This window comes from Belonocnema kinseyi, chromosome 9 (assembly GCF_010883055.1).
Source record: "Belonocnema kinseyi isolate 2016_QV_RU_SX_M_011 chromosome 9, B_treatae_v1, whole genome shotgun sequence".
NCBI lineage: Eukaryota > Metazoa > Arthropoda > Insecta > Hymenoptera > Cynipidae > Belonocnema > Belonocnema kinseyi.
This window is the reverse complement of record NC_046665.1, coordinates 126681962-126703754: the sequence shown is the minus strand read 5'-3', so window position 1 is coordinate 126703754 and position 21793 is coordinate 126681962. Positions and strand designations below refer to the sequence as shown.

Below are 21793 nucleotides of genomic sequence, written 5' to 3'. Positions count from 1 at the left end.
GAAAATCTTTGAAAATCTTTGAAAAATTCTTTGAAATTTAATGATATTTGAAATCTTTGTGAATTTTTGGAAATCATTTTAAGTATTTAAAATCTTTGTGAAATCTTTGAAAAATCTTTTAAAATTTTTGTACAATATTTGAAACCTTGGTGACATTTTTTTTCAAATCTTTATTAAATCTTGAAAATTATTGTGAAATGATTGAAATCTTCTCAAATTCTTTGAAAGCTTTTAAAACGTTTAAAATCTTTTAAAACCTTTTAAATTCTTGAAATCTTTTGATATACTTATAAAACTTTGTGAAATTTGTTTCATATCTTTTTTATACGTTTGAAATAAATGAAATATTGAAAATCTTTTAAAATCTTCTAAGAAAATTTCTAATCCTTTAAAATCTTTCAAATCTGATGTTTTTGAAATCTTTGAAATTCTTTTATTCTTTTGAAATCTTTATGAAATCTTTTAAACATTTATGACACTATGTACTTATTAAATTCCTTCAAATCTTTTGAAAGTTTTAAAATCTTTGTAAAATGATCGAAATCTTTTTAATTTAATGTACACGCCTTCTTTGAAACTTTGAAATCCTTGAGATAATTGAAATATTTGTGAAATCTTTTGAAATCTTCTAAAGTGATTTGAAAAATTTTGAAATCGTTTAAAATTTTTGTGAAATTGCTGCGAATTCTTTGGAAACTGGTGTGCACGCCTTTTTAAAATCTTTAGAAATTTATAGATTTATATTTTGTTTATACTTTGATTTTGTTATTTAAATTTTGATAATATTTTGTATTAACAATTCATAGAATTATTCACAATATTGCACCTGTTAAATGCAATCTCTAAAATAATTGGTCAAGTCTAGAAAAATTGGCTTGAAACCTCTTTATTTATTCAGTAATGAAAAAAAGATAAATTATAACTTGATAACTAAAACACCTTTCAGTAGTGAAACTTTTTTTACTCTTCGCAATTTAATAATTGAATTATTTTCAAAATAAATAAATCAATAAAATTTGAGGTTCCCATGAAAAATTCTAGAATATTTCCAAGTTTTCAAGGTTTAAAAAAATTTTAAGAAGAATTCGAAGATTTCAAAGTCGCTGGACACCCTGTTTCATCAATTTCACCAATTTCATCAATTTCGTTGATGAAGAATGTTTTATCTATTTCTAGCTTCTGGAAGTTGAGGGTTGGTTCTAAGTTTGTCTTAAGAAATGGGAGTAACAAGAGAAGTTTCGCTCGAATAGGCAATATTGAACATCGCGTAGGTTAAATTAAATGGAAAAGTAGGGCCAAACAATTTCCAAGGTAGAAGTGCATTTACTGACTGAGGCACTTAGAAACTTTTCTTAACATGTTTGTGCCAGATGGTACTTCAATGAATCATTTTTTATTTAGAGTTTACTCAAACAGAAGCCTTCGTAGGGTGACTGGAAAACCTAATTTTCAAAATTCCCCGACTTTTCCCTGCTTTTCCACCAACTCAAAGATCGGCATTTAATTTTGTAACATTTTTAACAGAATATTTTTTTATGAAAGGAACAAAACCATTTTTGATGAAAATTTCAAAATTATTTATTTCATCATGAAAAGGTGAAATTTCAGTCCAAAAATGTTCAACAAAATAGTTGAATTTTTGACAAAAAAAAAGACTTAAAAAAAAAACATTCGAAATTTTTGAAAAATAAGTAAATCTTGAACAATATAGTTGAATTTTTAACCAAACACTTGAATTTTTTACCCAAAAAGATGAATTTTCATCAAAGAAGTTCATTTTAAACCAATTAGTTGAATTGTCAAGATAAATTGTGGATTTGCAAAAAAGATATGGATTTTTAACAAAAAATGTAATAGTTCATATTTTAACAAAGCAAAAAATAATCATTCTACAGAAAAGACGAATTTTAAAATCAAAACGATGAATTTTCAACAAAAATCTTAATTATCTACTAAGAGAGAAGAACTTTTAGCAAAATACATGAATTTTTAAACTAATAGTGAAATTTTCAATTTAAAAAAATGAATAATCAACAAAAAATGAAATGGTTGATGCATTAACAAAAAAATGAAATTTCTACCAAAAGAGCGGATTTTTAAAATCATAAAGGCGAATTTTTAACAACAAAAAAATGCATCAATTTTTAAAGAAACAGTTCAAAACTTAACTAAACAGTCTATTTTTCAAACAAGGAGATGAATGTTCAACTAATAAAGATTTTTCAGTCAAGAAAGAAAAAAAGTTCATCCAAATTGTCGAACTTTTAAGCCAAAATATGAATTTTCTGTAAAAGTAATTAAAATTAAACTCGAAAATTTGAATTTTTAATTTTTAATAACACACTTGCATTATTAATAAAAAAAAGCAAACCTATTATATTAGTTTTCTATAATGACGTATTTTCAACTAAAACCCATAATTTTTAATCAAAAATGGCACATTCACATTTTCAGTTTAAAAAAATAATGTTTACATAGGAAAAAATTAATTTCCAATAAGATAGTTACATTTTAAATAAAAGAGACAGACTTTAAGAATAAAAAAAACGCTTTTTAACAAAGTGTTTCAATTTTTACCCAAGCAGGTAAATTTTTAATTAAAAAGATCAATTTTCAACAAAATAGTTAATCTTTCAATTAAAGAGATGAATTTTCAAATAATATGAATCTTCAACTGAATTAAAATTGTATTAAAAAAAATTTCAACAACAAAAATTTCAAACAAAAAGATGATTTTTTCAACTAAAGTGATGAATCTTTAACAATAACCAAAAAAAACGAAGTTTCAACAAAAGATGAGTTTTTTAAATCAAAAAGGCGAATTTTCAAAAAAAAAATCAGTTGAATTTTAAGACAAACACTTGATTTTTCTACTAAAAAGGAATATTTTTTAACAAAATTGTTGAACTTTCAACCAAATAATAAAATGTTGAACTAAAAATGTAATTGCCAGGAGAAAGTAACTACAAAAAAATACATAAAAATTGAAATATAAAGCAAATAAATTACAATTTAAAAATTCCCTAATTTTTTCCTGACCAATTTTTCTTGTTCTCTGACTCATAAATGAAAAGATTTTTCATGTTCCCTGACGCATAAATGGGAAAAGATTCTTTGTTTTTGTTCGAACTAAAATTAAATTTTTTCATTAGCTTGTATTTGACTAATTTATTTATTTACTCTTCTTGAAATGATTTTCCTCCTATTTTTCAAATTAGGGATAATAGTTTAATTTGCTCCAGTTTTGAGATTTGATTCAACAATTGAGGGTCCGGATCAAGTATCCAAAATTCGAAATATCTTCTATGAAATTATGCTGGTTTCCGCTTTAAAAATATTGTGTTTTTTTTAAACTGAAGCAGTGCATTTTTTACTGGAATTATCAGTGGTTAAATAAGTATTTTTAATTATTACTGGTTTTAATCAGTATTTTGAATCATCAATGGTCGAATCAGTATATTATATTAACAAGGGCTGAATGATTATTTTGGATTATTAGTGATTAAATCAGTATTTTGAGTTATAACTGGTTAAATAAGTATTTGAAATGATAGCTGGTAGAATTAATATTTTTAATTATTAGTAATTAAATCAAAATTTTGAATTATAATTGATTAAATCAGTATTTTGAATGATCACTGGTTGAATCAATCTTTTTAAGTATTACTGGTTAAATCAGTATTTCGAATTATCACGTGTTGAATCAGTATTTTAAATTATCACTGGTTGAATCAGTCTTTTAAATTAACCATGGTTGAATTAATATTATGAATGATCTCTTGTTTAGTATATATGCTGAATTATTACTGGTTTTTATCAATATTTTAAATTATCACTGGTTGAATCAGTTTTTTCAATTATCCATGGTTGAATATCACTTGTTGCATTAATATTATGAATTATCACTGGTTTAGTATATATGTTGAATTATTACTGGTTTTTATCAATATTTTAAATTATCACCGGTTGAATTAGACTTTTGAATTATCCATGGTTAAATTATCACTTATTAAATTAATATTATGAATTATCACTGGTTGAGTATTTATTTTTAATTATTACTGTTTTTTACCAGTATTTTGAATTATCACTGGTTACATCAGAATTTTTAAATTATAACTGGTTTAATCAATACTTTAAAATGTCACGGGCTGAATCAGTCTTTTGAATTATTACTAGTTAAATCATTATTTTAAATTATCACGTGTTAGATCAGTATTTTGAGTTATAACTGGCTGAATAAGTCTTTTAAATTATCACTGTTGAATCAGTATTTTAAATTATCACTAGCTGAATTAATATAATGAATTATCACTGGTTGAATTAGGATATTAAATTATCACTGGTTGAATTATTATTCTGAATTATTAATGATCAAATCAGTATTTTGAAATATCACGTGTTCGATCAGTATTTTAAACGATCACTGGTTGAATTATTATTTTGAATTATCACTGGTTAAATCAGTATTTTTAATTATAACTGTGTTAATCGATATTTTAAAATATCACGAGTTGAATCAGTCTTTTGAATTATTACTGGTTAAATCAGTATTTTGAATTATCACGTGTTAAATAAGTATTTTGAATTATCACGTGTTGAATCCGTATTTTGAATTATTACTGGCTGAATCAGTATTTTAAATGATCACTGTTTGAATCATTATTTTAAATTATCAATGGTTGAATCAGTATTTTAAATTATTACAGGTTAAATCAGTACTTTAAATTATCACTTGTTAAATCAGGATATTAAATTATCACTAGTTGAATTATTATTTTGAATTATTAATGGTCAAAGTAATAATTTAAATGATCGCTGGTTGAATTATTATTTTGAATTATCACTGATTAAATCCGTATTTTTAATTATAACTGATTTAATCCATATTTTAAATGATCACTGGTTGAATCAGTCTTTTGAATTATTACTGATAAAATCAGTATTTTGAATTATCACTGGTTGAATCAGTCTTTTGAATCATCACTGGTTAAATCAGTATTTTATATGATCACTGATTGAATAAGTCTTTCGAATTATCACTTGTTGAATTAGTATTATGAATCATCACTGATTGAATACGTATTTTGAATTTTTACTGGTTTTTATCAGTATTTTGAATTATCACTGGTTGAATCAGTCTTTTGCAATACTAATGGTTGAATTAGTATTTTAAATTATGAATAGTTAAATCAGTATTTGAAATTATCATTGGTTTGATCAGTAATTCGGTTATCACTGGCTGAATAAATATTCTGAATTATCAATGGTTGAATCAGTATTTTGAATTATCACTGATGAAACCAGTGATCCACTGAATGAACCATTTTAATCTCACTGATTGTCAGTGACACACCTCTGACTGTTTCGAACACGAAAGGTGCCTTTTCCAAATCATAAAAATGAAAATTCCAAATTGAAGCAAAAAATGTAAGGTAAAATTTGGTTTACCTGAAGAATTGTGGTGTGGTGTATCATCTGATTGTTGACATATGTGTGGGCATCCCTGGAGGAAGGAGTTAAGGTAACTGTGTTGTCATTGTAGGCAATAATGCAGTGTTTAGGCATCACCGTTGGTCCGGTGAGGATTATGCTCTGGGTGGGGGCATTTGGGTCGATGGGTATATTGGACCCAACATCGGTCACGTGATTTGGCTTCAATCGATGTCGGACCCCAGCACCACTTGCGATGTCTGTCCCATCGGGATTTAATTCCAAAAAGAAGGGCAGCCTCTCATCTTCATATCGGTGGTCAAACTCGTTCCATTTTCCGGATGGTTTCTTCTTCCTCTTCCGAGGAACATAATCTGCCGGCCTTCTCCTCACGTGGAACATAATAGAACCTGAAAAACAATCGAAAATTCGAAATTTAAAATCAAATGCTTTCAGTGAGAAATATTTTAAGAATTGTCACTAAAATTGATAAATGGGTTTTTAATTATGTAAAATATGATTTCAATTTGCCATTACAGATTCCTTTTTAATTAAGGTAGTCAATCAAACTTTGAAAACAAAATTCCAGACTATTACCCGGTTTTCAGGGTCAAACATTACATTTTTACTGGTTTACTTTAACGCGTTTTTAATAATAATGATTCAGTACTCATTTATTTCTTCATTTAGAAGAAAGATATTTTCGAACTACAAAAAAATTACTTTTCTACCAAAAGACGAATTTTCTATCCACAGGAAAGAATATAATATTTGTTGAATTTTGCACAAAAAAGTATATAATATTCAACCAAATAGTGTAATTTTTAACCAAAAAAGATTAATTCTACACCAAAAGTATAATGGTATACTTTTCGATTTAAAAAAATAGCTTTCAAGTAAAATATATAATGAATGTTTAAAAAACTAATTCAATTTCCTACCAATTATTAGAATTTTTAACTGAAAGAGAGAACCAAAAATATTACTTTTATACCAAAAGATACATTTTCAAACCAAAAAGATGAATTTTCTATAAATTTACGAATTTTCATTTAAAAAAGTTGAATTTTCGAAGACCGAAATGTTGAATTTTCAACAAAATAACTTCATTTTTAACGCAATAGAATTTTTAACCAAGAGATGAATTTTCTATAAAAAATATGATAGCAGACTTTTAAACTTACATTAATTATGTTTCAATAAAAAAAAAGAGAATTATAAGCCAAAAAGTGATTTGAAGCAAAAAATATTTGCTACTAAAAAAGATGAATTTTCATTTAAATAATAGGATTTTCAAACAAGAAAGAATAAAAGCAAAAAAAAAAAATGATTTTCAACCAAATAATTGAATTTAAAAACAAAATTATTTTTAAACGAATCTTTTATCCGAAACAGTTGAATTTTCAACCAAACATTTTTAATAAAAATAGATGAATTGTGTAGCCAAAATGTTATAATATACTTCTTAATTAATAAGAATGGATTTTTAGCCGTGAAAGGTGAATTTTCAACTAATAAAATATGACTTTGAGACCATAAAATAAATTTTCAATCCAAAATGGTGAAATTCACAACCAAGAAAATTGATTTTCTACCAAAAAAGACAAATTACATCAATTTCAAACCAAAAAGTTGAATTTTATAACTAACATGACCAATTTTAACCAAAAATGAAATATTAAAATTTTTATAACCAAAAATTAATCTAAAAAAAAAAAATCGATTTCTCTAGGAAAAAAATGTTGAATTTATTACAAAGTAGATGAATCTTCAACCCCAAAATATGGATTTTCAGAAAAAAATTTAATTTTTAACAAAAAATAATACAAGACTTTTCAATGAAACAGAATTCAGTTTCAATAAAAAAAAAACCTTTCTAGCCAAAAAATTCAAAAAAGATGAAAGTTTAACAAAAAATTTGACTTAAAAAAAATTAAATGCTGGGAGCTGTAATGTAAGTAACTGATTGTTTGAATGCAGCTAATTACTAATTTATGAACATTAAAATCGTAAAATCATTTCTTTTCCTGAAAGTTGGCTGTTTCTACTTATAAGTGGAGATAGCTGGTACCGATAAGGCGAAAGGACCGACCAGTAGTAGCAGCCTTTTGTCTTGCTCCACACGTATATCTTTTAGCAGATTCTATTCCATAAAAGTACATTATTTCCTTCTTTGGCAAGAAGATAAATGATTTAAAGTACAAACAGATTCTATGGAAGACAAAAAATTCGATTTTAAATTCTGAAATTCTCATTTATCAACACTAATTATTTTCTTGAACAGTCCTGAAACATTGTCTTTCTATCTGCATTCTGGATTTATTTCCAGTTCTAGATTATACACATTTTAGAATAAGAATTTAGAAATTTGAACGTATTTGAACACTTTAACATTTTTTCTCAATTTCTCTCAATTTGAATTCTTTTTTTCGAAAGCTCATAAATTTGTCTCATTTCAAAATAAAGATATTTTTCTTATTTTGAAATTTCTTAAAATATCATAAAAAACATTTCCAAATTAAGTTACAAAAATTTTTCTAATGGTTTGAAATTGGGATTTTTTCTCAATTTTTAGATTTCTCCGGCTTCAGATATAGTTTTCAAATTAAATCTTTTTTGAATTTTGATAAGGATATCGAATTTGGCCTTCACCAAGATTGGATATTTTTTTATTTTTGATGTTTTTCACTTTTAAGGCGATTTATAAACGATTAAAAAAATTTGATTGTTAACTTTGATACACCATTAGGTAGGAAAGATCAGCTAATATCGTTTTTCGCGATACAATAGGCAATTACTAATTAGAGTCTAATGAAATAAAAAGGATCGCTAATTAGATTCCGAAGGATGCTTCTTAGTTATAACAGACTCCACACTCAGAAATTATCTCAAAACAGGAGAAGCAGGGTATTTTTTTAAAACAAAAATACGGGAATAATAGGGAAATTAATTCTTTTAACGCATTTTCAACAACAAAATTAATTTTTAACGAAGAAAGATAAATTTTTAACAAAAGTAAAAGTCACTTTTCAACTAAAAAGATGAATCTTCAACCAGTAAAATAATTTTTTAACCAAGTAGTTTAACTTTCAACCAAAGAGTTTAATTTGCTACTAAAAAATATTTATTAATTGTATTAATTTAAAAACAGTTGAAATTAATCCAAAACAACGAATTTTCAACAAAAATAGTTGACTTTTCAGACAGAAAATATTTTCAACAAAAGAGTTGAGTTTTCAAAAAACAAACAAAAAAAACTGAAAGATGAATCAAAGTTCAACTTTTAATCAAGCAGTTGAATTATAAAAAAAATATGAATTCTTAATGAAATTATAATAATAATTGATATTTTAACAAAAAAGATTTTAATTTTAGATCTAAAATAGTTCAATTTCACCAAAAGGATCGAATCTTCCACAAAATACACGAATATTCAGCCAAAAAAGATTTCCAACCAAATTTTGTTGTTGTTGAACTTTTATAAATTGTAGAGTTCAGAGATTCAGATTCAGTTCCAATAATATAAATTCACGCTATAATTTTTAATGCTCTAAATTGAAGAACCAATCAATGAATAAAAATTTTTTCAAAATTTACCATTTTAAGCAATTTTAAACAGGAAATATTATAAATACAACGATTATATTTTTTTATGTAAGGAACACGTCCTGAATTACAAGATAAATTATTTTTATTTTGAATTGTTTGAAAAATCCTTAAAATGTTTCAAAATCTTGAAAAATCATGTTGTTTTACTTTTTTTTTTCAAATTTTATATGTTTTTTTTTAATGTTTTGAGAATTTCTAAACATCTTTTAAAATTATTTAAAAAATTTCCAAATTTTTTTTTAAATCTGCCATATTAAAAAAATTTCCTCAAAGTCTTCCACATTAGTTTTTGACAATTCTGTAAATTTCTCTTAATCTTTTTAAGTATTCTCTTAAAATTAATTTTAAAAAAGTCATTTTCAATTTTCCTAGGAATCTTAAGGAAATGTTTTTTTTACTATTTTGAAGCCTTCAACCATTCTGAAACTTATATATACTTTGTTCGAAATCTACAAAAATCTATATTTTGTTTTAAGTTAGGTCGTGGCATATTGCACTGAAATTTCAGTATGAATAGTCGCATTTTGTCAGTACAAGTAGAAAATTCGTTTAAATTATTTGTAATGATTTCAAATATTTAATTAATTTTGAAACTTTTCGAAAATTCTAAAAACCTCTTCAACTTACTCGATTTTTTTTCTAGGAATAATAGACCTTTAATCGTTATTTTATACATACTAATTATTTAAAAAATGTAAATAGAACCATTAAAATTGTAACGTTTAAAGTTTGTTTTTTTGTTTAGTTTTGAATATTTAATTTATAATTACTGATTTTAAAGGAGCAGTTAGATATTTGTAAATATTAAGTAATTATTCTTTTTCTTAATTAAAAAATTTCAAATTTAATGGTTTGAATATAGAATATTTTAGACTAAAACATTATTTGAAATTTAATAAAAGCCTTCTATTATGAATATAATGCTTTGAAGGTATTTAAAAATTAAAAATAGTTTATGAAGTTTCAATCGGGCATTCACATTTGTTTAAATAATACGACTTTGCAATTAAAACAGTTTGATTTTTAACGTTAAAACCTGGAAATTCTTAAATTTTGAACTGATTCCAAATCGCCTTGTAAAATCAATTATTATTATTAAAATTTTAATCCTTAAAAGTGCAGTTCACTTTTGAAGATCATTAATTAATTTATACTCACAATTGACTAAGTAAATTCTTTTCGGTCAAAAATCTTAAGATTTCAAACGCTTCCATTTTGTAATTGCTCAAATCTTTAAAACTGTATTTTAATATTGTTTAAAATAAAATGTACGCTTAAAAGTTGAAACCTAAAATGTAAAATTTTTCAAGTGAAAGATTTTTAAATTACGCATTCTAAACTGAATAACATAATAATTGAAAAGTATAACCATTTAACTATTTATTTAAAGAACGGTTAATATCGAACTTGGACAGATTTTTTTTTCTAAAAATTTGTACAATTACATTTGTACAATTATAAAAAAATAGTTCAACATCACGTTGATTTTCCTAAATTGATAGGAAAAAATGCTCAAATCTGTTCTGATAATGTGGAATCAATTCAAAACTTAACTGGTTCTAGATTCTGGTTAAAACCACCCATCTAAAGTAATTTAAACTATCAATCTAGGAATGTCCCAATTTACCCCATATGTCGAAATTACCCCCTTTGACGGTACTCACAGAAAAAAATGTGTTAAACCCCCTCCATATTTAATTACTGATCTTTAAACCTTTCCTTTCTCTAATAACACCACATCCTAATTTCACTTAATCCAAATTTGAATTAAAAAGCATCCAAGCCACAACAAGTGAAACAAATAGCCTTCAGCATTGTCTTTAAAAAACTCGCTTGACTTATACAACTTCCACTCGGCCACATTTGAAGACATATATCATTTCAAATACGGAATAATCAAACGCTACCATTTCCGGCTGAAATGGCGAGCGTTCCGGATGGTATGTTTTCTGGGATAGAACGTCTTGGCATTAAATGTTGTGCTCCTCAGCTTTACATCAGCTCCTTGAATCATCGAGCAACACACACACACATAAATGCAATAATATCATTCACCCACACAGATTTACATTATAAGCAACTAAAACAAACCATACGAGAGGAAATCGTTCTCTCAAAACATTTATAGGAGTGTATCTGTTGGGCTTTCGCCATTGCGTACAGCACGAGGACCTTTATTATGTTTGTTCAGTCACCGGAAAATCTCGTGCTCGACTATTACTGAATTTCTAGACTTGAAAGCTTCCGGGAACGTTTTTGACTTCCTCATTTATTCAGATGGACCGGTGTGATGGGACACTAGTGCAGTAAACACTGAGTGGTTTAGATTAACGAATTAACTACTCCGCTGGGTTTCATGTCTCTCCCTCCTTCCATTCATTTACAACAGACTTCATACTCTTTGCCCTATTTTCAAGAAAATTTCCCCTTTTCACCATTCATCCGCATTTGTGCACAGACCTTTTAAAATAAAGGTCAAAGAATCGACAACTGTATTTTCGCGATTGTGAATTCTCTTTCGTTAAAGCTCCTTCGGCTCTAACGAGCACATTCTCATAAAGTATACCTTGATTAGCGCTCGATAAAAATTTGTCTGAAATGAGCACTTTTCTAAAATAAAACTAACTTTTGTTTATTATTACTATAATATTTGTTCCTTCATTGGAATTAATCTTTATTCGCAGCTACCCTAAAAAATGTATCATTTTAATAAATTTGTAATTATTATTGCGATTCATAATGTGCATTGATATGGAAACAAACGTATTTTCATTGTCTTTTTTTATAATTTAAAAGTTAAGCAACCGATTTTTTTTCTATTGACTTTTTACGTAGCTTGTGCCGTTTTTTAAAGTTATTTTTTATTTTCGTGTTCTTTTTTACGAATAAAATAAAAACTAACGTATCCTGTCAAAAACTAATTTATAACAGATTTCGCGATCTTGATTTGGTGAACAACTTTTGTGCATTTATTCTACCCTTCCTTGTGTCTATTTCAAACAAATTAATTTTTTGTGATGTTATTTTTTACGATTAAAACAAAAACATTTTTTAAGATTAAAAAAAAATCATATCGCGATTTCATTATAAATATATATTTTTTAAATTTCGAGAGATTAAATTAAGAAGTTTGACTAAAAAGCTTTGGCAAATAATATTACAATATATTCTTAAATGTGTTAGCAAGATTATATAATGAAATAATTAAATCATACGAAAACAAAAAATTAATTATTTCTTAAATTTATCTCTAAAGTTCATGAATTTGAATAATAATTTAAACTAATTTTTATTATCTCTTCTTATATTTAAAATCCCATGCATTATGCATATTTAGGGTGAAATTAATGCGCGTACTATATTAAATTCAATTTAAACTGCTTTAAATTCCTAACTGTTCAAGTAAAAATTTTAATTAAAAAAATATATATAAATGAATTTGAAACAAAATCGTTGAATTTTTAACTAAATAAGATCAGCTTTCAACCAAAAATAGAATAGTTAATCTTTCAGTTAAAAAAGAATTAATTTTCCATGCGAAAACAAAAAGATTTATTGAAAAATTTTTTTGTTTCACTTTCAAACAAGTAGTTTTATTTTCAACCGAAAAAACTCATTTTTAACTAATAAGATGAGTATTTAACTGGAATACTTGAATTTTCAGTTAAAAAGATGAGTATTCTATCAAAAAGGCCATTTTTCAACAAAATACATCAACTTAAAAGGTAATAGAACAATTTTCAGCTAAAAAAAAAACAAATTTTTAAGAAAATATGGAATTTTGAACTAAAAAGGCTCAATTTTTCACCAAACATGAAATAGTTAAATTTTCAGTTACAATAATAGTGTTATTAAAATATAAATGTCATAATTTAAGAAATTTAAATTAGATTAAAATCCAAATTAAAAATTCTATTTAACGTCTAATAATCAAATTGATGCAAACTCCTGTTAAAAAAAAAGAATCCAACGACCAAATTTGGACCACATCGAAAAAACAAAAAACATAAAATGTCATAAGTTATAACTGCTGAATCTTCAAATGGAATATTGGAAATTTCAGCCAAAAAGATGAATTTCCAGCCAAAAGGATGAATTTTCAACCAAGAAGATTAATTTCTACCAAAGACGAATTAAAAAAAAATATATGAATTTATAATAAAAAAGATAAATTGTCAACCAAACATTGAATAGTAAAATCTTTAGTTGAAAAATTAATGTTTAACCAATGAGATCGATTTTCAACTAAATCGGTGTAATTTTTGATTAGAATAGTTGCATTTTCCGGTAAAACAACTAATTTTCAAAAAAATATAGTTACATTTTCCAACAAAGCGATGAAATTTCAAACCAGATGATTAATTTCTACCAAAAAAGTCTGATTTTCAATTGAAAAAGATAATATTTTAACCAAATATTAAATAATTACATTTTCCATGGAAAAATTAATTAACAAAAAAATTAACAAAATAGTTAAAGCTGTAAGTGGAATAGATCAATTTTCAGCGAAAAAAACATTTTTCAGTCTAAAAAGAAACAATTTCTTAACGAAATAACTTATGTTTCAACCAAGGAAATGAATTTTTAATTAATACGATGAATCTTTAACAAAAATTAATTTTTAACCACAAAATTATCTTTCAGCCAAATAATTAAATCATGCAGAAAAGTATTAATTCTGATCGAGAAATTCAGTAGTGGATATTTCAACAAAAAAAAGATTTTAATTTTTAATAAAAAGCAATTGAATTTAACCAAAAAGAAAGAATTTTCAAACAAATACTTGAATTTTCAAATAAAACCAAGCAATTTTCCACCCAAATCAGAATAATTTAATTTTCAGTTAAAAAAATGTCATGACAATTCCCTCAGTTTTGAATTTAAAAAGGATTTTAAGAAAAATTAAAAACAGTTTTCCATAGTTTGTAAGAAACACTCGTAGGTCATTTTTCTTTTGGTGCAAGTTATTTCATTTCCAACAGAACGTGCTTCTCTGAATCTGTCACCAAAAAGCAATATTCGTCGGGAAGGAAAAGAAAAAGCATCAATTTCTCATAAATTTGTTTAAGATGCTTATTGAAATTTTTTTATAGAAAAGGTGGATAAGAAATAGGAAAAGTAAATGTCATTTTCAGGAATTTTTAGGAACTTAAACAAAATTTCTTTCTCTGAGAGTATCTTAATTTTTAGAGAGGAGAAATCGAATTTTTAATTGAATATTAGAAATTTTGACTCACGGAGACACCGCAAAACTGCATTTTTAAAATTTCCTGATTTAAGCCTGATTTTTATCTAATGAATTTTATATTCCCTGGCCATTTATATTCACAATCCAGTATTTTAACCTTACATTTTTAACAAAGAATCTTTTAAAAATAGAATTAAACAATTGGCAGATAAAAATTTAAAAAATTAAAATTGATTTCTACACAAAAGATGTCTTCTATACCGTAAAAGATGAATTTTTCAATCCAAAAGGACAAATTTAAAAAAAAAACAGTTAATTTTTCGAAAAATAAATGACTTTTTAATAATCTAGTTATATTTTCAACCCAATGCCAGAAATTTTAAACAAAAAATATTAAACTTCAAACAAAAACTAAATGGTCGAATTTTTAATGAAAAGAAATTTAACTTCAACCAAAAATAGTTAAATTTTCAACTAAATATTTAAATTCTCAAGCTAAGAAGAATTTTTTTAGAATACAGTTGAATTTAATTTAAAAAATATTCAGTTAAAATAAAAATTAATTTTATAAAAGAAAGGTCGTAGTTTCACAGAGCGAACTTTAAGCTTGAAAACAAAATCTAATAGGTGGCGGCCCTGCGGACTTAACCTCAAAAGTCATTAGTAAATAGAATGCGTTCGACAATCAGCATTATATACCATTGTATTCTCTAATGATGATTTTTTAGGTTAAGTCCGCAGAACCGCCACCTATTATTTTGTGTTTTAAAGCATAAGGTTCACCCTTTAAAACTACCTTAGGGCGGACAAAAATCACAATTTGACCAAGAGTTACAAAACATCAAAGTAAAGGCACCGAATTAATTTTCAGACCTAATAAACAAATATAGTTATTCAAATGGTCGAATTTTTAATAAAGAAGATTTAACTTCAAGAAAATAGTTAAATTTTCAAGCCAGGAATACGAATGTTTTTGGATACAATTGAATTTAGTTTTCAACAAAATAGTTAAATTTTAAACTAGAGTTGAAAATTCAACAAAATAATTACATTTGCAAAAAAATAATGGAGTTTTTTTAAAACTAAACAGCCGAATTTTTAGTTCAAAAAGATTATTTCTAATAAATAAATGATATTTTAACCAAAAAATATAAATTTTTAATCCAAAAAGCAAGGGGATATTAATATTCTGCCAAAAAAAATTAATTTTCAACAAAACACATTAATTTTCAAACCAATTGTTAAATTTTCAAATAAAAAAGATAGATTTTTAACCAAGCATGGAAAAGTTAAATTTTCAGATAAACAAAAAATTAATTTTCAAATAAACAAACCAAAAAAGTAGTTTTGAAAGGCAAACCTTAAACTTCAAAACACAATATAACAGGTGGCGGCCCTGCGGACTTGACGCCAAAAGTCATTAGTGAATCGAAAAGGAGCATTTGAGTTACTGAATTCTTTTTTCATTCCAATTCAAAAATCACCATTGCGAAATCTCTGGAACCACTTTTTCCACGTTTTATGTGTCAGCGCAACTTCTCCTCAGTCTGATTAAATAATTTCGGTCGCCTCAGTTGCATTTTTTTAAATTAAAATGCAAAGTCTGCAGGACCGCCACCTATCATGTGGTGTTTGAAAACTGTTTAAAACTACTGTTTAAAATAGTTAATAGTAAAATTACCAATTACCTTAGTAGATATAGTTACTTATTCATTTAGTCGGTTATCATTACAAATTGAATTAGTAGATTTTTACTAATTGGCAGTAAAATCTGCGCTATTTAAATTAGCAGTGTTCTACTAATTCAGATTTAGAAAGATGTAATAATAAGATCTTGAAGGCAAGTTCGAGCTTGATAGTAAAAGAGAATAAAAACCGTAGATCGTACCACACCAATTGAGCTTCTTTGTCCATCCCATCGCGCCTGTCTGACCTTTTCTAGTTTAGTTTATACCTTACGATAACTCTCGAGAGAATATAAAACTTTAAAAAATGTCAACTATACAAAAAAAAATCGTGAAAATAAAACTTGAATGTCACTTAATATGGAGACAAGCAAGTTTAACGACCGCTAGAAGACTGATCAAGCATCTTGCGCTTTGAGCGTCGACGATGAGCTAAAGAGACGGAAGATCACGAAGAAAGCACTAAAAATAAAGGCACGGTTCTTCGTTGTCTCGTGTTTACGATACGAAACCAGTTCATCTGAAAGGTCTCTAGGCTTGAAAGTGCATTTATGTCAGATTTTCAAGAAAAAGCAGGAACTATCCTTGTTAGGATGCAACCAATATTTTCTAAAAGTATTTCAGAAATCAGAGTGGCGATTTGGCGGACGATTCTAAATTCCCGGTTTTCCCGATCGAGGTTTTAAATTTTCCCCGTCAACTAAAAGTAACATATTCATATTTTTTGCAAAACAAAAAACATTTATTTTAAATCATGACTTTCATTCTAAACAATCTTTAACACGATAGAGCAAAAAATTACAAAATAAATGAAATTTCAAATAAAATTATGATTCTTCTTTTGGAATAGTGGAATTTTAAACCAAACAGATGAAATTTTAACTAAAATGATGAATATTTAACTGAAATACTTAAATTTTTACCAAAAAGATGAATTTTTAAACATTAAGATTAATTTTCAAATAAAAAGATTAATTTTCTGCCAAAAAATACAATTTTTCAACAAAATACATGCATTTCAACGGAATAGTTGAACTTTCAATTAAAGCAGATAAATCTTCAACCAACAATGAATCTTTAACTGAAATAGTTGAACTTTCAACCAAAAAAAAATGATAATTTTTACTAAAAAAGATAAATTGTAAACCAAAACTTAGATAATTAAGTTTGAAGTTAAGAAAGTCAATGTTCTATAAAAAAAAAGAAACAAATTTTCAATAAAATAGTTAAAAAGTTGATTTTTTCGTTAAAAATCTAATTCTGAACCAAAAAACTCGGATTTTCAGAAAAATAGTTGAATTTTCTACTGGAAAATGTTAAGTTTTTAGTTGAAAAAATGATTTTCAACAAAGTAGTTACATTTTCAAAAAAAAAAGATGAATATTCAATTAAAATGATGAATCTTCAAACAAAACAAAAATTATTTTTAACAAAAAAAACGATTGAAATAATGACTTGAAGTATTTTCTTTTTCTAAAATGTGGAAGAGGGAACTTTAAAATTGTAACGAATTCTGACTTGGACCAATTTTAAACCAGAGAGATTAATTTTTAACTAAAATGAGGAATCTTTAACTAGAATAATTTAATTTTTAACCAAAAAGACTAATTTCTAACCAAAAAGATTAATTTCTACAAAAAAATATGAATTTTAAACTAAAAAAGATAATTTTTTAACTAAATATTTAATAATTCAGTTTTCAGTCATAAAATGAATATTTAAACAAAGAGATTCATTTTTATCTAAAATTATGGAATATTCAACTGGAATAATAGTTACATTTTCAGTTTAAAAAACAAAATAATTTTCAACAAAAAAAAAACAGATTTTCAAGCAAATAGTTCAATTTTCGGCAAAAAATTTCCTTTTATCCAAAGAAAACACAGGTTTTCAATCAAATATCTCATGTTTCAACTTAGAAAATGAATTTTTAATTAAAATGATGAATTTACAACCAAAAAAATTATTAACAAAAGAGTTTAACTTTCAACCAAGTAATTTGATTTCCAACCTAAAAGACTAAGTTTCACCAGAATGATAAATATTTTAATGTAATTCTTAAATTTGGTACCCAAAAGGAAAATTTTTATTACAAAAAGATTAACTTGCATAGAAAAAATAATTTTCTACAATTTTTTAACTAAGTACGTGAATATTTAATTAAATAGATGAATTTTCATTTCAAAAAGACAAACTTACATCCAAATTCTTGAATTTTGAACTCGAAAAGGTCAATTTTCTAACCAAAATGGAGTGGTTAAATTTTCAGTTAAAAAAAATCAACTTTCAACAAAACTGACGAATTTTCGACTAAAATTATGAATATTCAACTGGTATTATTGGATTTTATACCTACCAAAAAGATGAATTTTCAAAAAAATAGTAAAAAATATCAATTTTCAACCAAATAGTTGAATTTTTACCCCAAAAAGATAAAATTTCAACACAAAATATAATAGTGGATTCTTTTTCGTTAAAAATCGAATTCTGATTTTAAAAAATCGGATTTATAAAAAAATAGTTGAATTTTTTACTGATTAATTTGTACCTAAACTGATGAATTTTAAAAAAAAAATGATGAATCTTGAAATGAAATGATTGAATTTTATAATAAAAAGATGAATTTGCAACCATACAAATTAATTTTCTGCATAAAAAGACGAATTTTTCACAAAGCACATACATTTTTAAACAACTAATTTATTTTCTAAATACATAAAAATTCAATAATAAATTATGATTCAATTAGATTCAACTGAGATAATATGAAAATTCTGCGACTGTAGATAAAGTGGAAATCACTTTTATAAATTGATCTAAAGTATTAAAATAATTAAAACTTGAACTTTACTGCGATCATAAGTAAATTCCCGGGTTTTCCCGCTCAATAAAATTCCCGGTCATTTACTGGTTTTACGGTCAAGTCGCCACCCTGAAAATTCTAGTTTGAATGCTTTTTTATTTTACAGCTAAAAATGAACTCAAAATAGGCTGACTTTTCACAAAAATTGGGTAATATATTCTGTTAAATAAACATAATGTAGGTACCACATAAAAGAAGTTCCGCAAAATTTCCGAAATTTTAGACTTTTTTGACCAATTTCCAGATCCCCCTCCCCCACGTCACAAACGCAGGAACTCCCTCTTTTTTATATTTTTACTTTTTTTTCATCATCACCATACGGTAATATCAGATGGTCTTCCTCGGAATTGCTGGATGGCGTTTCAATCGCCTGAATCACAAAAGCTTTGGTTGATTTAAGCAAATTTTTGCTTGGTTTACCCAGATCTTTTGGTAATTCGAATATTCGGCAAACCCAACGAAAAAATTTTTTTCAACCGAAAATTTTTTCTGAGTGCATTTTAACTGTACGGATCTGCATTTTTTATGGCGAGAATGCCCCCAGAATTTTTAGCTACCCAGGTGCGAATTCAGGTCGGCACCCAGAGCAGGTGCGTTGGCCCAAAGTCGGACCGAGTTTGGCCCACCGTAAATCGGCAGCTAAAGTGGGGCACCTTCTCTATTTATAAGACTGGCCAAACTTTGGCCCAACTTTGGCCCCAACATGGACCAACCATCAGGGAACCATGGGAAATTTTTCGTTAACGTGTAAATCCGACTACTGGCCCAACCCTGGACCAAAGTCGGCCCAGAGATCGGCATAAAGGGATTTAAACATTCTTTTTAATGAAAAGAGAAAAAATTTTAAAAATGAATTTCGAAATATTTCAAATAATTTTAAAGAAGTTTAAAATATCTGAGAAGAATTAAAAAAAGCAAAAGAATTTTCAAGAAATTTTAGAGACATTAAAATACTTTTTATGAGTTCAAGAGATTTTGAGTGATTTTAAGGGATTTTGTGCCATTTCAATGAATTTAATATGGTTTAAAAAGTGAGTAAAGGAATTTAAAATCTTAGAAAGCATTTTAAATGATTTAAAAAAAAATCAAAAGAGTTTAAGGATTTTCATGTAATTTAAAAATATTTTAAAGTATTTAAGCAGACTTTCAGGAATTTCAAGGGATTTAACCGGAGTTATTTGATTTTGAACATTTTTTAATTTATAAACGAATTTTAAAAGATGTCCAAATATTTAAAAGACTTCAAAATATTTTTAATGAATTTAAGAGATTTTAATTAATTTTGAAGATTTTTTGAGGAATTTCGGTTGAATTTAAATGACTCTAAAGACTTTAAAGTAATTGTAAAATATAAATAATGTTCTTGAATTCTTTAAAGTCTGTTAAATATCTTGAAATCTCCGAAAATTTGTAGAAATCTTTTTAATTCTAATGAATGGAATGGAATGGAAGCTTCTAATGTGTCCCCTAAGGGTTTACATTTTTCTTGCACCTACTTCTTTATTCCTTTACACACCCCCCGTACACTTACTTGGTGGTGGAAGGGGGACCTACAGTTTAAGGTGGGTTCCGAACCACCAAGAGCAACAGCTTTAAGTACTTAGAGAAAACCTTTTAATTTCTAGAGGTACCGGTCCCACGACTCTCCGGAGATGAACAACTCCCTTGCTAGGCTAGTGTTCACCGCATGGGCCGCCGAGGCTCTTCCAGAGTGCGAGGCGGGAATCGAACCCGCAAGCCGACGGAGTGGCTCCAAAGCCTACGCTTTAGCCCCCACGACCATCGTCCCACTCTTTTAATTCTAATGAATTTCTTAATATATATTATTATTATATATATTGATTTTTTTTAATCTTGTTTAATCACATAAAATATTCAATAATAATTTGCAATATTTTAAAAATCTGAAATCTTATTACATATATTATTATGAGCGTAGCAATATTTTTTATGGAATGGTTCACGGAAATTTGCAGACGGTCATGCACAGCTGTCGGTTATATTTCAAATTCTTTTGTAATACTTCCAGCTAGGTTAGCCGAGAGGCTTTAGGCGTTAGAAATCAAGAATGCGAAACTTATAGGGTTCGAACCCCATGGCGAATAAAAATGTTCATAGCGTGCGATTATAAACAGTGTAGTGATTGTACTATATTTATTAAACTACCCATCGTATCCTCTACTATAAGATTAGTTCTATAAAAATTAATGGATATTTTTTTTCCGTGTAATTGCCATAGTTGGCCCGATTTTGGTAATGGATAATGTACCAATAATCGGCTAACATGCCCGTGTAGAAATAGCCCGGTTTGACCCGATCAGAATAGGGTTTCTGGCCAGAATCTGACCGGGTCAAACCAGGATACTATTTGTTAATTGCCCGACCAGGATCTGACCGAGTTCCCACCAGGACTCAGTCGGGCCAAAAATGGTGCATAATAGAAGTATCATAACCTTAAAAACATCTTAAGAAATATCCACAAACGACTGCCGTAAGTGGGTCGTTTGTAAATATCTGACAGGCGAAAGACCAATTTTTTGTATTTTAAGTGTTTTTTTAAATCAATTATGGAAGAAAAATTAAACTAATTTTAATTATATGGTTTCCCAATTTTGGTTCCGCGGTTCCCAGACTTTCCGTGACTGCGAAATCGTTGACCAACTTCTTTTTTGTTTACAAACATAGTTTCCCAGTGAAATTATACTTATTTTTTTTGTGATACATTTTTTGCTTATTTTTAATGTATTTATATATTATCTTGAATAAACAAAAAACGTAATAAGAAGAGAAATAACTTTCCGAACGAGGTTTTGAATTACGTTATCATGCAAGCACGTAATAACGATTTGGCGACTTCCGGAGTCTTTAATGCTAAAAACGCAGTAAAACGTCGGTGGACGACAGGTTATCCGCTAAGAAATTTGTTAAATTTCACAAAATTGTATCCAATTTTCTGGAGCAAGCGGATATTTTTAAAGGTAAGTGAATTATTTTGTTAATAAGTAAGCATTATTA

General features: G+C 26.7%; 1 protein-coding gene across 1 annotated transcript in view; it reads right to left on the bottom strand.

Moving 5' to 3' along the window:
• The window catches only part of LOC117180738 (afadin-like), a 284255-nt gene that overhangs the window by 92588 nt on the left and 169874 nt on the right, over positions 1 to 21793 (bottom strand). The window contains exon 8 of the mRNA XM_033373229.1: positions 5452 to 5843. Coding sequence (XP_033229120.1) covers positions 5452 to 5843 — 392 coding nt within the window. The remainder of the gene's footprint in view (positions 1 to 5451; positions 5844 to 21793) is intronic.